Source organism: Girardinichthys multiradiatus, chromosome 7 (assembly GCF_021462225.1).
Source record: "Girardinichthys multiradiatus isolate DD_20200921_A chromosome 7, DD_fGirMul_XY1, whole genome shotgun sequence".
Classification (NCBI taxonomy): Eukaryota; Metazoa; Chordata; class Actinopteri; order Cyprinodontiformes; family Goodeidae; genus Girardinichthys; species Girardinichthys multiradiatus.
The window spans coordinates 3,510,007-3,526,040 of record NC_061800.1 but is presented as its reverse complement, the minus strand read 5'-3'; the positions used below and the strand labels follow the sequence as shown (position 1 = coordinate 3,526,040).

Here is a 16,034-nt window from a genome sequence, read left to right as displayed (position 1 = left end):
CCTCCAAAACACCCCAAAGTGGCTCGATAATATTTAGATCTAGTGACTGTGCAGGCCATGGGAGATGTTCAACTTCACTTTTATGTTCATCAAACCAATCTTTCACCAGTCTTGCTGTGTGTATTGGTGCATTGTCATCCTGATACACGGCACCACCTTCAGGATACAATGTTTGAACCATTGGATGCACATGGTCCTCAAGAATGATTCGGTAGTCCTTGGCAGTGACGCGCCCATCTAGCACAAGTATTGGGCCAAGGGAATGCCATGATATGGCAGCAAAAACCATCACTGATCCATCCCCATGCTTCACTCTGGGCATGCAACAGTCTGGCTGGTACGCTTCTTTGGGGATTCTCCACATCGTAACTCTCCCGGATGTGGGGAAAACAGTAAAGGTGGACTCATCAGAGGACAATACATGTTTCACATTGTCCACAGCCTAAGATTTGCGCTCCTTGCACCATTGAAACCGACGTTTGGCATTGGCATGAGTGTCCAAAGGTTTGGCTATAGCAGCCCGGCCGTGTATATTGACCCTGTGGAGCTCCCGACGGACAGTTCTGGTGGAAACAGGAGAGTTGAGGTGCACATTTAATTCTGCCGTGATTTGGACAGCCGTAGTTTTTGGATACGATCCGGGTTAGCACCCGAACATCCCTTTCAGACAGCTTCCTCTTGCGTCCACAGTTAATCCTGTTGGATGTGGTTCATCCTTCTTGGTGGTATGCTGACATTACCCTGGATACCGTGGCTCTTGATACATCACAAAGACTTGCTGTCTTGGTCACAGATGCGCCAGCAAGACGCCCACCAACAATTTGTCCTCTTTTGAACTCTGGTATGTCACCCATAATGTTGTGTGCATTTCAATATTTTGAGCAAAACTGTGCTCTTATCCTGCTAATTGAACCTTCACACTCTGCTCTTACTGGTGCAATGTGCAATCAATGAAGACTGGCTACCAGGCTGGTCCAATTTAGCCATGAAACCTCCCACAATATATATATATATATATATAAATTTATATGTATATTATATATATATATATATATATAAATTTATATGTAAATTATATATATATATATTTTTTTTTTTTTTAGTTTTTCCACTTCTTTTCAAATTTATTTTTTGAAAGCATTTTACAGTCTGCAAATATTTCAATAATTCTGTTTAATTTTTTTCTACCCCGCCTCTCGCCCATAGACTGCTGGAGATAGGCACCAGCACCCCCGTGACCCACTATGGAATAAGCGGTAGAAAATGACTGACTGACTGACATTTTTTTCTGTAAATTAAACTTTTCCTTTATGGTTATTTATTAATGTTTCTTATTTATTTATCATAAAATTACATTACTAGAGGTGAACCTTTATTTTGTCCTGCCACATAAAACTATTTCATTTTCCCCTAGGGGGATGATAAGGTTAATCCTTTCTCTATATTATTAAATTTATGATTTTTACAGAGGTTTATGTGCTCATGTATTTGTTCTCAAGAGTTCTCTTAAGGCCTAAGATGCTTTGTGAATAACTTTTATCTTTTCGTGAAATTCTAAGATTTTCCTTATAATGACGTCACTAGGAGCCACCTTTAGTCTTAGGTTTCTTTGTGAATATGGGCCCAGTAGTTTAAATCTTTATGTCACACAAGTTAGAGTGACAGGGCTGAAATGTATGTTTGTATATAGCTTTTACAAGTGTATGCATTTTGTGCCTTAGTCTTCATTATATTATTGAGTTGTCAGATGAAAGGTAAAAACAATAATTAATCATTTAAAAATCCATCCAAAACTGTTGTTGAATTCAATGTTATCCTGCGATAATCTTCTGAGAGATGGCTCCTGGCAGAGTGTAGAACAGCAGGGCGAGGAAGAGCACGGTGATCAGCACAACCAGGGCAATGATGATGTACTTCTTGTAGTTCCGCCACACCAAGTGGAAGAAACACTTGAAAGGGTTCACAAACCACGAGAAGGAAGTGTCGGGACGACTGGAAGACAAGCAAAAAATTTCATTTATTTGTAATATTTATGTCTGTCCTCATCCAGTCAGTCCATATATTGAACTGTTAGCAGTAGGTTTTCATCCATATTATTTATCCAGAGAGTTTACCAGTGTTATTTTGGCAACAGTTTATGTTCCACCTTTTGTTGTTGCCGACACTGCATGTGATGTCATCAGCTCAGTTGCTAAGCTACAGACACAACACCCCAAATGCGTTTATAGCAATATCTGGTGATTTTAATCATGCTTCACTCTCTGCTACACTTCCAATGTTTCTACAGTTTGTCAGCTGCTCTACCAGAGAAAACTAAATGTTGGATTTGTTTTATGCAAATGTCTAGGACTCATACATCTCTAAAGCAAGACCTCCTCTAGGTAAATCGGATCATAATCTCGTTTTTCTCTGCTCAAAATAGAAACGCCTTGTTCAGACGCAACCTGCAATAAAGAGAACTGTGAGAAGATGGTCACAGGAAGCTGAAAAAGCCCTGCAAGGTTGCTTTGAGGCTACAGACTGGGATGAACTGTTCCAGCCACATGGAGGGGACATGACTCAATGTGTGACAGACTACATACTCTTCTGTGTGGGTACCACCATCCCCACCAGAACTGTGAGATGCTTCCCCAATAACAAACCCTTGATCACCAGTGACCTGAAGGACCTGCTAAACAAGAAAAAAAAGAGCCTTCAGAGAGGGAGACGGAATTACTGAGGAGTATACAGAAGCAACTTAAAGTCAAGACAAGAGACAGAAAGGAGGTGTACAAGAAGAAGCTGGATAGCAGGTTCAGCAAAACAATATCAGAGATGTGTGGTCAGGGATTAAGATCACAGGCTTCAAGCAGAAGGAAGATCGGACTGATGGAGGTCTGGACAGAGCCAATGAACTAAACACATTCATTAGTAGGTTCAGTTCAGAAACAAGCTCAGCATCCTTCTCTCCTGCTCACAGCCAGACGTCCCACCCTCCTTTGACCCAAAGCTTTCCTGTCACACCTCAAATGTTTTATCTTGCAACTCAGCCATGGACCCTTCTGCTGTTTGCCTTCAACCAAATCAGAAGATGTTGATGCTCCCTTTGCCTCCCCCTTCCAGCTGAGTGTGTCTCAAAAAGTCAACTGGAAAGACTAAACCAGAACAAGGCTGCAGGTCCTGATGGTGTCAGCCCTAGAGTCCTGAAGCCCTTTGCAGAGCAGCTCTGTGGGATTCTGCAGCAACTCTTCAACCTTAGCCTGGCCCAGATGAAAGTTCCAGTGTTGTGGAGGACCTCCTGTCTTGTTTCGGTACCAAAGAAAACTCCCCCATCAGTCCTCAATGGCTATATATAGTGTTGCCCTGACATCCCACATGATGAAGGTCTTAGAGAGACCACCTGATCAGGACCTCTAAGTTTGCTAATCCATGTGGAGTTGGAGTTGAAGATGCCATCATAAACCTGCTCCAACAAACCCACTGTCATCTGGACAAAGCCAGCAGCACTGTGAGGATCATGTTCTTTGATTTCTCCAGAACATTTAAAACAATCCAACCTGATTTGATTTGTCAGAAACTCCAGAAGAATCAAGTGGAGACCTCAACAATCTCCTGGATCAAAGACTACCTGACAAACAGACTACAGTTTGTGAAACTGAAGGGTTCTGTGTCTAACCAGGAAGTCTGTAGCATTGTACTTTCACCATTACTTTTCACTCTGTACACCTCAGACTTCAATTATGGAGAACCCTGAGCATCCTCTTCATGAGACTGACAACAACAGAGTGTCTTCAGTCAGAGGCTTCTTCAGATCTGCTGTAAGACAGAGAGGAGATCCTTCCTGCTCACAGCCATCAGCATCTACAACAGCTCCTTGAAAAAACCTGCATAATAGCTGCAACATTTTCTTTCCCTTTGGGATTAATAAAGTATTTTTGGTTTGAATTGAAATGAACTGAATGTTTCCCCTGTCCAAACTGCACTTTTACTGTTTGTAAAAGTGTGTCACTTGTCCTTGAGATGTAGATAAACACTCTGTTTTTCACTCCTAGAGATATGTGACTCCATCTGACTACAGTTTATAAGCCTTAAACTCCCTAATCAGACATCTTACCTCTTTTGGACGAGAGGAGAAACATCTTCAACAATAGAAACCTAGTTACCTCCTAGGTAAGCATTTAGGATGAGCATCTGGGATAACCACAGGATTATTGAACCAAAGAGCTTGGGAGATAATTTTACAGGTTGAACCACCAATCCCTGTAAAGGTTGCCAGACACCAACAAAGACACCTGACTGAATAGACACCAGTAGTTGTCAGTAAGGGTTCTGCATGAGGCCAGGTGGTCATATTGTACAACTGAATAGTTTCTTTTTGGTAATTGAGTGTTTCCAATCTTGTGTACTTGAGTTAAGCAAATGTCAGCTATTATTAGAACTTTACTTTTCAGCCTGTTTTGCAAAGGTATGTGGAATACTTAGCTGTTAAATAATGTACAGGGGTTGGACAATGAAACTGAAGCACCTGGTTTTAGACCACAATAATTTATTAGTATGGTGTAGGGCCTCCTTTTGCGGCCAATACAGCGTCAATTCGTCTTGGGAATGACATATACAAGTCCTGCACAGTGGTCAGAGGGATTTTAAGCCATTCTTCTTGCAGGATAGTGGCCAGGTCACTACGTGATACTGTTGGAGGAAAACGTTTCCTGACTCGCTCCTCCAAAACACCCCAAAGTGGCTCAATAATATTTAGATCTGGTGACTGTGCAGGCCATGGGAGATGTTCAACTTCACTTTCATGTTCATCAAACCAATCTTTCACCAGTCTTGCTGTGTGTATTGGGGCATTGTCATCCTGATACATGGCACCGCCTTCAGGATACAATGTTTGAACCATTGGATGCACATGGTCCTCAAGAATGGTTAGGTAGTCCTTGGCAGTGACGCGCCCATCTAGCACAAGTATTGGGCCAAGGGAATGACATGATATGGTAGCCCAAACCATCACTGATCCACCCCCATGCTTCACTCTGGGCATACAACAGTCTGGGTGGTACGCTTCTTTGGGGCTTCTCCACATCGTAACTCTCCCGGATGTGGGGAAAACAGTAAAGGTGGACTCATCAGAGAACAATAAATGTTTCACATTGTCCGCAGCCCAAGATTTGCGCTCCTTGCACCATTGAAACCAACGTTTGGCATTGGCATGAGTGACCAAAGGTTTGGCTATAGCAGCCCAGCAATGTATATTGACCCTGTGGAGCTCCCGATGGACAGTTAATTCTGCCGTGATTTGGGCAGCCGTGGTTTTATGTTTTTTGGATACAATCCAGGTTAGCACTCGAACATCCATTTCAGACAGCTTCCTTAATCCTGTTGGATGTGGTTCATCCTTCTTGGTGGTATGCTGACATTACCCTGGATACCGTGGCTCTTGATACATCACAAAGACTTGCTGTCTTGGTCACAGATGCGCCAGCAAGACGCCCACCAACAATTTGTCCTCTTTTGAACTCTGGTATGTCACCCATAATGTTGTGTGCATTTCAATATTTTGAGCAAAACTGTGCTCTTATCCTGCTAATTGAACCTTCACACTCTGCTCTTACTGGTACAATGTGCAATCAATGAAGACTGGCTACCAGGCTGGTCCAATTTAGCCATGAAACCTCCCACACTAAAATGACAGGTGTTTCAGTTTCATTGTCCAACCCCTGAATGTGTCATATGAACCATTAAAGGTCCATTGTAAGTATATTCTTCTCTAAGATGGTTTGAAAAATTATCAAATCTAGTTTTTTAGAAAGGGAAGCACATGTCCTTTGTTGTTATTCTTACTTTGGTTTTGGCAGCGGTTCTGGCTCCTTCCTCGCTTTGCCAACAGGGTTCTTCTCAGCCTCTTCAGATGTCACAAGATGAAACTCTGCCTCCACTTTTCCCTGCAGCATTGCCAAGTAAATGGTGAGCTGTTTCTGACTTTGTGTGTTGCTTTCTATGGTTTTGTGTGTGTGTGGATACCGTGAGCTCTCCAGACTTGCTGAAAGGCCACCAGCCTCGAGCTCTCTTCTGCTGGAAGATGGAGATTCTGTCTGTCACTTCTGTCAACATGTCAGCTTTACACCACTTGGCTGTTTTTGCTCCATGGGGAAATCCATGGAGGTCTAACTCCAGCGTGCCTGAACACACACAATCAAAACACATATAAAAAACACATGCACATATTTACATGGAGAACTGGTCATGTGCACCCACCTAGGAAGTCATCTGAGGAGAGAGTCTCAAAGTCCCAGACCTGCAGGATGAGGATGGCAGGGAGCTTCTGCTCTGTTTTATCCAGAGAGAAAATGTGATCTTTCTTCTTCACTACCAGAATCTGTGGAAGAAAAGGGGTTCAGTCCACATCAGTGTTTGGTCCTTGTCCATTTAGAGTCCCACAACTGGGTTTCCTGGCATGAAGTATCATCATTCTTGTTCCAGCATGGCTCATTATGTCTATACCTTCTCAGCAGGCAGGTAGCTGAAGGGGAACACAAAGCGCCAGTTGAAGTTTCCCTCTCCAGTCAGAGAGTTGTAGTGCACGTCAGTTTCCTGTCGGTCATTTTCTAGACCTTTCAGCCAGCTTCAGAGAAAGAGAGACCAGCAGTTAAGTTCAGTATCAGTTGTTCTAACAGTAAACCGACATAACTTGTAGTAAGTGAGTAAAATATATAAAGCTATGTATGTGAAAGGGTTCTACACCAGATAGGTAATTCATTACTCTGTATTTTGAACTTCTTCTAATTTTGTTACATTACCAATAAATGTTTTTAATGTAATAATGATAATACATTTAATGTAATAATACAAAACTGTGCATATTGGTAAAATAGAAAAAAAGGATACATGGTTTTTAATAGTTTTTGTAATCAAAGTGCATTTGTAGTTTTATTTAGAGGTTTCCAAGTAACTTATAAAATATTTTCAGAAGTTTCAAATACAATATGATACGCTTAGAACATCTCAAGGAGCACTGAATATCAACACTCAGCCAAGAGATCTGTGTTAACAATGGAGGAGCTGCAGGACAGTTGTGGAAGAAAACCTCTTGGAAGACTTGACACTGGAGTGGAGGTTTGCCTTCCAGCAGAACAATGAACCTAAACTTACAGTCAAAGCTACAATGGAATGTTTAGATCAAAGCATTGTCATGCGTTAGACTGGCCCGGTCAAAGTCCAAATGAGTGTCCTAGATCTGAAGGACAATCTTTGGCAAGACTTGAAAATTCCTATTTACTGTCGCTTTCCCCACAATCTGAATGAGATTGGGCTATTTTGCAAAAAGAATGGGCATATTTTCAGTTCCCCTTCACAATTATGCACTACTTTGTGTTGGTCTTTCATATAAAATGCCAGTACAGTAGATTGAGTTTGTGGTTATAATGAGACAAAATATGAAAAGTATAAGGGGCTTGAAAATTCTACACTGTGGGAAACATTAAATTTTGTGTATTACTTTTTATACTGTATCTCAAACACTGGATCTTGTCAAATCTGATTACTGCACCGCGGTACTGGGAACCTCCATAATTCAGTTAACATTTTTCAGACAGGGCCTCAGTATTTTCAGATAAAGGATAGTTTTTTACCACAGGGGACAGAAATGTTCTTAAGTATATCAACTTCATTTTATATCACCATATTACAGTGGCTTGTACAAATATTCATACCCCTTAAAGTTTTCCACATATTGTCACATTACAACCACAAGCATACATTTATTTTATTGGAATTTTATTTGAAAGACCAAGACAAAGTGGTATAAAATTGTGAAGCGGAATTAAAATTATACATGATTTCTTTTTTTTAACAAATAAAAAACTGAAAAGGGCATCGTACAAAGGTATTCAGCCCCCTTTACTCTGAGTGCAACCAATTGCCTTCAGAACTTGCCTGATGATTGCTAATGACTAAATAGAGTCCACCTGTGTGTAATCTAATCTCAGTACAAATACAGTAGAGACATACCCTAAAAGACTTGCAGCTGTAATTGGAGCAAAAGGTGGTTCCACAAAGTATTGACTCAGGGGGGCTAAATACTTTTGCACAATGCCCTTTTCAGTTTATTGTTTGTAAAAAAAAAAAGAAATCATGTGTAATTTTCATTCCACTTCACAATTGTATACCACTTTGTGTTGGTCTTTCACATAAAATTCCAATAAAATATTTTAATGTCTGTGGCTGTAATGTGGCAATATGTAGAAAAGTTCAAGGGGTATGAATACTTTTACAAGCCACTGTATGTGGAAACCACTTGGCTCAGTGGGTCTTAGAAAACAAATTGTGCAAATGAAAGAAAGTGATGCATGTCAGAGGGGAGACAGAAGTAGATATCATTCAGCCATAAGGTGGTATACTGTGTATAAAATGTATTTGTACCCTTTGATGTAGATATCACTGGACTGTTGACCCGTCAGGATATTTGTGTCTTCTAGAATCACATCTTCTGTGTTCCAGATGATAATGCGCAGCTCATACCTGGAAACAGAATAATGAGTTACCTTTCCCAACCCCAACAAAGCAAGACAATAACACCTTTTCGGCCAGGCCACGTACTAGAAACCAGTCAAAGCTCACCCTTTTGGTTTTCTGGGTGAAATGTCCACTGGGGGTCCTGGATGTGGTAAATCCACTGGGAACATGTCCACCCACATCTGGACCTGACCCTGCACACACAAACACACAAATGGGGGGGAGCTTTGTTTTTAGGACTTTAGACATCATATTGGACCACACCATTTCAAGCTAAATAATTAATTAAAAAGTAGTAATGTTTGTTTTATTTGCAGTGTCTCCAGCAGTTAACAGTCGGTTTTCAGATAGATGCTGTTTTTAACAAATGGTGCAGCTTCATCTTGCAACATCAAGTTGCACTTTTACTTGTTCTAATGAGTATAGAATTGAAATAATCATCAGTGGTACCTGCAGAACTTCTGCTTTGGATCTAGATGGTGTCCATTCTTTTGTAAAATCCCATGAAAAATGAGGGTGTGAAGCAGGAAAGTGACTTGGAGAAACAGATTAGTTCAGTCGTGATAAATAGTTTCCTAGGAGTCTTTCATCTATGGTGAAATCCTTCTTTTTATAAAAGTGATCCACATTTTTAATTCCATTCCAACTTGACTATTGTAATTTGCATTATTGTTGCTTGCAAGACAAAATTGCTTTAGTTGGCCGTGAATGTTTCCTCTTTTTTACGAAGTCTTTACTTAACTTTTTCACATTTTGTCACGTTACAACTACACAGGGTCTTGTTCATGAGTGACGGGAGAATGGAGCAGGAGATCAACAGACGGATCGGTACGGGTGCCGCAGTAATGAGGACGCTGTGCCGGTCCGTTGTGGTGAAGAGAGAGCTGAGCTGAAAAGCGAAGCTCTCAATTTACTGGCCGGTCTACGTTCCTACCCTCACCTATGGCCATGAACTTAGTCATGACCGAAAGAACAAGATCCCAGATACAAGCGGCTGAAATGAGCTTCCTCCATAGGGTGGCTGGGCACTCCCTTAGAGATACGGGGAGGAGCTTGGCCATCCGGGAGGGGCTCAGAGTAGAGCTGCTGCTCCTCCACATCGAGAGGAGCTGGTTGAGGTGGTTCGGGTATCTATACCGGATGCCCCCTGGACGCCTCCATCATGAGGTGTTCCCGCCGGAAGGAGGCCCGGGGGACGGCATAGGACATGTTGGTGGGACTGTGTCTCTCGGCTGGCCTGGGAACACCTTGGCCACTGCGACCCATTCCCAGATGAAGCGGAAGACAATAAGAACAGGTCCATGCACAACCACAAATACAAACCTCTGGATCTTTATTGGAATTTTATGTGAGAACCCAAAACAAAGTGGGGCATAATTGTGAAGTGGAAGAAAAAGGAAGGTCGTAATGTGAAAACATGTTGAAATGTCCAAGGGCTGTGAATATTTTGCACTGTATAACAGAAATTACTTGACTTAAAATACCTGATCCATTCCAGGCCTAGCCTTGTGGTACAGAGTTCTGGTCTCAATGTGTTCTGGTACTAGTTTGCATCCCACAACTGGGATCTCAGCCCAGCGGTGCAGGACCTTAAGCGACAAGTGCTCAAACGACTCCACTGGCTCATCTAAGACACACACAAAGACAAACAAGTACATGCACACACAGTAATAATAATTGTAGTAGCAGGAAATCTATAGATTTTTACAACATACTATATTGTCAAAAGTATTCACTCACTCATCCAAAAATTTTATTTAGGTGTTTGAATCACTTCAACATCCACAGGTGTTTAAAATCTCACATCTAGGCATTCAGATTTCCTCTATAAATATTTTTGAAACAACGGGTTGGCATCAGGAGCTCAATGAATTCTAGCATCGTACTGTGACAGGAGGCAACCTATGCAATAAGTTCAGCCCTATTTCCTCACTACTAAATACTCTACTGTCAACTGTTTCTGGTGTTATGAAAAAGTAGAAGTGATTGGAAAGAGCAGGAAATCAAATATGAATTTGGTGACCACGTAAAATCCAAGCAGGGTCAGGGGATGCTGATGATGTGCATGCTGCACAGAGGTCACAAACTTTCAACAACTACAGACTTCCAAACCTCATGTTTGTTCTATTTTTTGCTTCCAATCTTGTAAAAAGCTTAGGGACGGAGTTTTCCTGTTCCAACATGACTGCGCACCAGTTCACAAAGCAAGGCCAATGACATGAAAGAGTTTAGTGTGAAAGAACACGAGTGGCCTGTCTAGTGTTGACCTTAACTCTACAGAACAACTTTATTATGAATAAGAAAAGAGATCATGAACCAGGCCTTCTTGTCCAACATCCTAACTCAAAAAATGTGCTTGTGGAAGAATGGTCATAATTCTAATAAACACACTCCTTGTAAAGCCTTGCCAGAAGAGTTGAACCTGTTATACCTGCAATTGCTTGACTGACATCATACTAAACCCTAAGGATTAAGAATGGGATGTCACTTATGTTCGTAATGTTCAAATAATTTTAGCAATATAGTGTATGAGGGCAACAGTTAGATCAAGTGACGGTAAATATTTAGCTAGACATTTATCACAACCCTAGAGTGACTAATGAAGATAACTTTGCACACCTTAGTAGAGTGTCTGATTAAATCGTTAACTTTACTTTCATCAGAAAATAGCTGTGAAACAAAACTATTCTTTTGAACACAAGCAATTGTGCAAATACCTTTATTTATCTAAATACTCATTCTAAATGTTGCACAGGGAAACAGACAGCATCTCTCAAAAGTACACTGAACAAGTGTAAGTCCTATTTACCTTCGTGCATGAAGAGCGTCTTGCCTGTGAAGATTTTGTTAGCCACGATGATGCGCCCTGGACTAAAATGAGGGCCGTCCACACCATTGTCCCTGCACACTTTTGAAAGCAGTTCTGATGGCTTCAGACAGTCTCTCCAGGCATTATAACCCCCTCTGCAGTCAATAAGAGGGTTGTGCACTCACTGATTGCCTTGAAAAGGTTTTCATACATTTTGAACATTGCCACATTCTGGCAACATAACAACCACTTGCATCAATATGTCTGATCAAAATTTAATGTAATATACAAACACAAAGTAGTACTTTGGGATACATTTAAACGTTATTTAAGTGTCATGCCCTTGTATTCAGCACCTCTGAGTCAATTCTTTCTAAAAGAAACTTTCGCTTTCGTTACAGCTGCAAGTCTTTTAGGAAATGTCTCTACTAGCTTTATGCATCCATCTAAACATTAAAATGTTTGTCCATTCTTTGTAAAATAGCTAAAGTTATTAGCTATAGGTTCAGCCTAACACATTATTTTCTTTGATATGATCCATGTAATAATAGCTCTGGCTAAATGTATAGAGGCCTTGCTGTGCTGGAATATTAACGTCCACCCTAGTCTGAAGTCAGTCGCAGTCTCCTCCAGATTTCTTCCAGGATTGCCCTGTATTCAACTCCATCCATGTTCCTATCAACTTTGACCAGCTTCCCTTTCCATGCTGAAGAAAAGGACTCCCATAGCATGCTGCTCCCAATGCAGTATTTCCTAGTGAAGACAGTGTGAAGTCTTAGTTTTCCATCAAACAAAGCAAAAGTCAATTTTGGCCTCATTTGACCAGAGCACCTTCTCCAACATGCTTACCTTGTCCCCTATATTGTTTGTGGTAAATTGTAAATGGGACTTCTGATTACTTTCTTTTATGACTTTCTTCTATTCTTTTTCCATGGACCTGCTTCTCTGGTTAAGTCATGCTCTGCCAGGCCAGTCAGTTTAGGTGAAAGGTTATGTCTCTGCATTTGTGCCATACTCTTTCTAATTTCAGTTGAATGATTAAACAGTGCTCTCGTAGATGTTCAAAAAGGCACTGTATATGTAAAATAATGTTTTACTAGAATTTTCAGAAAATGCTTCCTCCAAGCTAAAATCCATCCTCGGACTGAACAGGCAGGACAACACCTTAACTTACAGACTGTACTCAGCAGGGAGTCCACATGTGGCTCTGTGTTTGCTGTAAAATCGGTTCTCCAGATCAATGCGAGTCTCTCCAATAAGGTCGTCACCTCCTACCAGGTCAAAGTCATAAATCAGCAATGACAGCAGAGACTCCTGAGGAAATGTGGCCTGCATCTCAAAGGATCTGGAAGAGAGGTCAGTCTCAAAACACAAATCTACTAGAACAGGTTTAGCTATTCTGTAGATCAGTTATTTACCTTCCAAAAACAGGGTTCAGCTGTTTTGGTATGTAGTTGTCTCTGTCTTTTATTTCATTTTTCCCAAGGCGAAGAAAGATGTAAGGGTCGGCCTTCCCATCTGGGTCAGCTGGATGCAGGTTGGATGCCTGGGAAGAGGCCAGGGATTTAAATGACTGTTTGACTGGTTGTCGTTTAAAAACAATGCACAGAACTGAGTTGGACTCACAGAGACTATGTAAACTCGGATGAGGACTTGCACCGAAACGTTTTGGGGGATTCCTCTGTTCACACTGTAGTGGCCTGTATCGATGACATCTTCCCTGTCCCCTGCCTCATCATCACTTAGCTTATAGAGGCAGAATCGACCCTAAAGAAGCAGAATAACAAGATGGATTAAGACAAGTTAAGGTTATTAAAATCATTAAGCAGCACCTGTAGAGGAAACTCACCTTAAACTTCCCCACAAACCTCTCATCAGACATTCTCTCCTCCTCATTGGCCTTACCCCTGAACAGCTCATATGTGCTAACCCAATCATCAAATGGACCAAACTGTGCCTCCAGTTCCTTATTGTATAGCTGCACAGATCAGATCACAATCAGTCATGGTAAGTAAAATAACGTTCTAAGGTTTTATTTTTCAAGACCTGAAATGTATTATCATAAACACTGTACATCCTAAATAAACATGACAACATATAGAACACATAATTCCAAAAGCAATTTGTGATAAACTAAACATACAACATACAGTTAATATCTTATAGAACTAATTTTAAGAGCAATCACTTAAAGTATGTTCTCTGTATAACTTCATCAGTCTGTCATATTGTCATATGACAGACCCCATAGGGAGGGGTTTAGTTCATCAGACAACGAAAGCTTCCTGTGTCTCCCTTGCTCTTCCCAGTTCCTGTTCACAGGCCTTGTAAAATCTATCTTATTTTCCTTATTAAAGAACATTATTTTTGCCACTAATACTCTCTGTTTTGGGTCACTTCAGCTGTAGTCTGAACAAAGTCTGCTCCCAGCTGAACAAAGTCCATTTTTATTGTATATTCATTGTGTTTATTTCACATGAAACTCATCTTTTTTTATTCTTGTTTCCAAACAGCTTAGATTTGCTGCAGTGCAATGGTATTTATGCTATTATTGTCTCTGTAATTTAGAGACAATAATAAAATCAATCCATTCAAATGTTTTTTACCAAGCTTAAAATTAACTTGGTTCTTATGTCTCTTAATTTATTACCTGGAGTGTTGATATTTTAGTAGATAAGCTAGAGTTGAGCTCCGGTGTCCCCTTTCCTTTTGGTTTCTTCTTCTTGTCTCCATCTGACTGGCTGCTGACTATGGGATAGCACACACGATATTAGTGAGAAACACTGCCACAGAATACAGTAACAGAATCGATGATGTGACCACATGCATAACGCCTGATTCACAGGCTTGTCAGTCATGTGTCAGAGTTTACAGAATCCACCTTGCCTCTTCCAGTGGAAGCACAAAACTGAATTCACCAAGGCTAGAAAAGCTGCCCACAGAACTACAAATACCATGCAGATTGTTCAGAGACAGAACCACATCCATTCACATTATTTGTATAACAACTTAAAGCCTTGGTTTCTACAACTGTCCGCAGCGGCGCCATAAAAACCAAAAGGATTCATTCAGTCCCCAAATCCTGTAGACATCATTCAGTAACCCAGCAAAAGATTTCTCCCCAGGAAGTGAAAATACCAGAAGCTAAATGTGCCTCTAACCACAACTCCTCCAGCTGCATGTCTGAATCCTTACCTAAAGAGTCTATTCCATCGCTGAGCATGCTGTGGTATGATGAGGCTGTAATGTACAATGTACGTAGTTTAGGGGACATTACTTTCACCTCATCAGATAACATTATGAGGGTAAAGACATGATTCTCTAAAGGAAACCATGTTGTTGAAGATACACTTCTACTATTAACAACGTTAAATCGTTTGAATGGTTTCAACATGGCAATGCTGGGTTTTATTTTTTTTCTAAATTATCCAAAATGTCCTGATAACACAGGAAATGTATTTCATGAGGTACTGTTATTGAAACTAAAGGTGGAAAAATGTTTAACTATTAGAACAGGTGCTCCTCACTTTAATATTTAGAAGTGGCAGGAAAACAATTAAGAAGCAAAACATTTTGATTTACTTGACCATATTTTCATGTTTTTGGCAAATTGACAACATGACTGGTAAATGAACCAATATAAACCCATCATGTCTAACGTTATGACCACCTGCCTAATAGTGATGGTCCCTGTTTTTCTGTCAACATAGCCCTGACCCGTCAAGAACAGACTCCACCAGAACGCTGAAGATGTGCTGCGGTATCTGTCATCAAGATTCTTTACCCCTTTTCATGGGCCAAGTGGGGCCTCAATCCATAAACTGGAATTGGTTGTTTACTCAGATTACTTAAATGCTCAATTGAATTAGCATCTGGCAAATTTAGAGGCCATGTCAACACCTAAAAATGGTTTCTGTACTCCTGAACCATTACTACTTTGTAACAAGGTGCATTTTCCCTGCCGTGAGGCCTTCATGGAATACTGTTTTCCTGAACGTGTGTCCATGGTCTGCAGCAATGCTTAGGAGGTGATGTGTGTCAAAGTAATATCCACATGGATGGCAGGACCCAAATTTTCCCAGCAGAACCTAGCCCAATCCATGACACTCCGTCCACCAGCTGCCTTCTTCCCATAATGCATCCTGCCGGCATGTGATCCCACCTAAGAAACACACCTGCACCCAGCCGTCTACTGAATGTAAAAGAAAATTTGCTTCATCAGACTATGCCTCCATCATCCAATGGCCATTGTTTGGCGTGTTTAGCAGGAGAGGGGTCATCATGGCTGCTATCTGCAGCTATGAATCTCCAATAAAGAACAAACTATAATCCAATGTGTATCCTGATACAATTCTAACAGGACCAGCACTAATTTCTTCAGCAATCTGGGTTACAGAAGCTTGTCTACTGGATTGAACCACAAAGACCAGCTCTTACTGCCTGCATAGGTCTGTCCCATGGTCTTCCTCTGTAGGTCTCTGTGGGATGTGTTTTGTAAACATCTAAAGAGAGATACCAAACACCCTCAATTGACTTCAGTGGATGCAGAGGAGCAGCAACTATACACCAGGTCCCTTCAAATGAAAGAAATCCTCCCTGTCTCTAAGCGTGGGTCCAGCTATTCTATGAGGAAAGCTTAATTCAATTCAAAAATACTCTGAATTGAATTTAGATTACATGTTGTTGTAGCTCATATTATGCAGGTTTCTTCAAAGAGCCGATTTAGAAGCTGATG

The 16,034-nt window shown here is 40.9% G+C and overlaps 1 protein-coding gene across 1 annotated transcript in view; it reads right to left on the bottom strand.

Annotated features, from left to right (window-relative positions):
• Window positions 1–1,236: 1,236 nt before the first annotated feature.
• fer1l6 (fer-1 like family member 6) overlaps window positions 1,237–16,034 on the bottom strand; it is a 101,639-nt gene continuing 86,841 nt past the window's right edge. The window contains exons 33-47 of the mRNA XM_047370648.1: window positions 15,737–15,801; window positions 13,950–14,047; window positions 13,149–13,277; window positions 12,926–13,066; window positions 12,718–12,845; window positions 12,474–12,644; window positions 11,300–11,454; window positions 9,975–10,117; window positions 8,596–8,684; window positions 8,398–8,496; window positions 6,481–6,601; window positions 6,235–6,355; window positions 6,001–6,158; window positions 5,821–5,921; window positions 1,237–1,992 (exon numbers count right to left, since the gene is read on the bottom strand). Of these exons, the coding sequence (XP_047226604.1) occupies window positions 1,812–1,992; window positions 5,821–5,921; window positions 6,001–6,158; window positions 6,235–6,355; window positions 6,481–6,601; window positions 8,398–8,496; window positions 8,596–8,684; window positions 9,975–10,117; window positions 11,300–11,454; window positions 12,474–12,644; window positions 12,718–12,845; window positions 12,926–13,066; window positions 13,149–13,277; window positions 13,950–14,047; window positions 15,737–15,801 (1,900 nt within the window). The 3' untranslated portion in view covers window positions 1,237–1,811. The remainder of the gene's footprint in view (window positions 1,993–5,820; window positions 5,922–6,000; window positions 6,159–6,234; window positions 6,356–6,480; window positions 6,602–8,397; window positions 8,497–8,595; window positions 8,685–9,974; window positions 10,118–11,299; window positions 11,455–12,473; window positions 12,645–12,717; window positions 12,846–12,925; window positions 13,067–13,148; window positions 13,278–13,949; window positions 14,048–15,736; window positions 15,802–16,034) is intronic.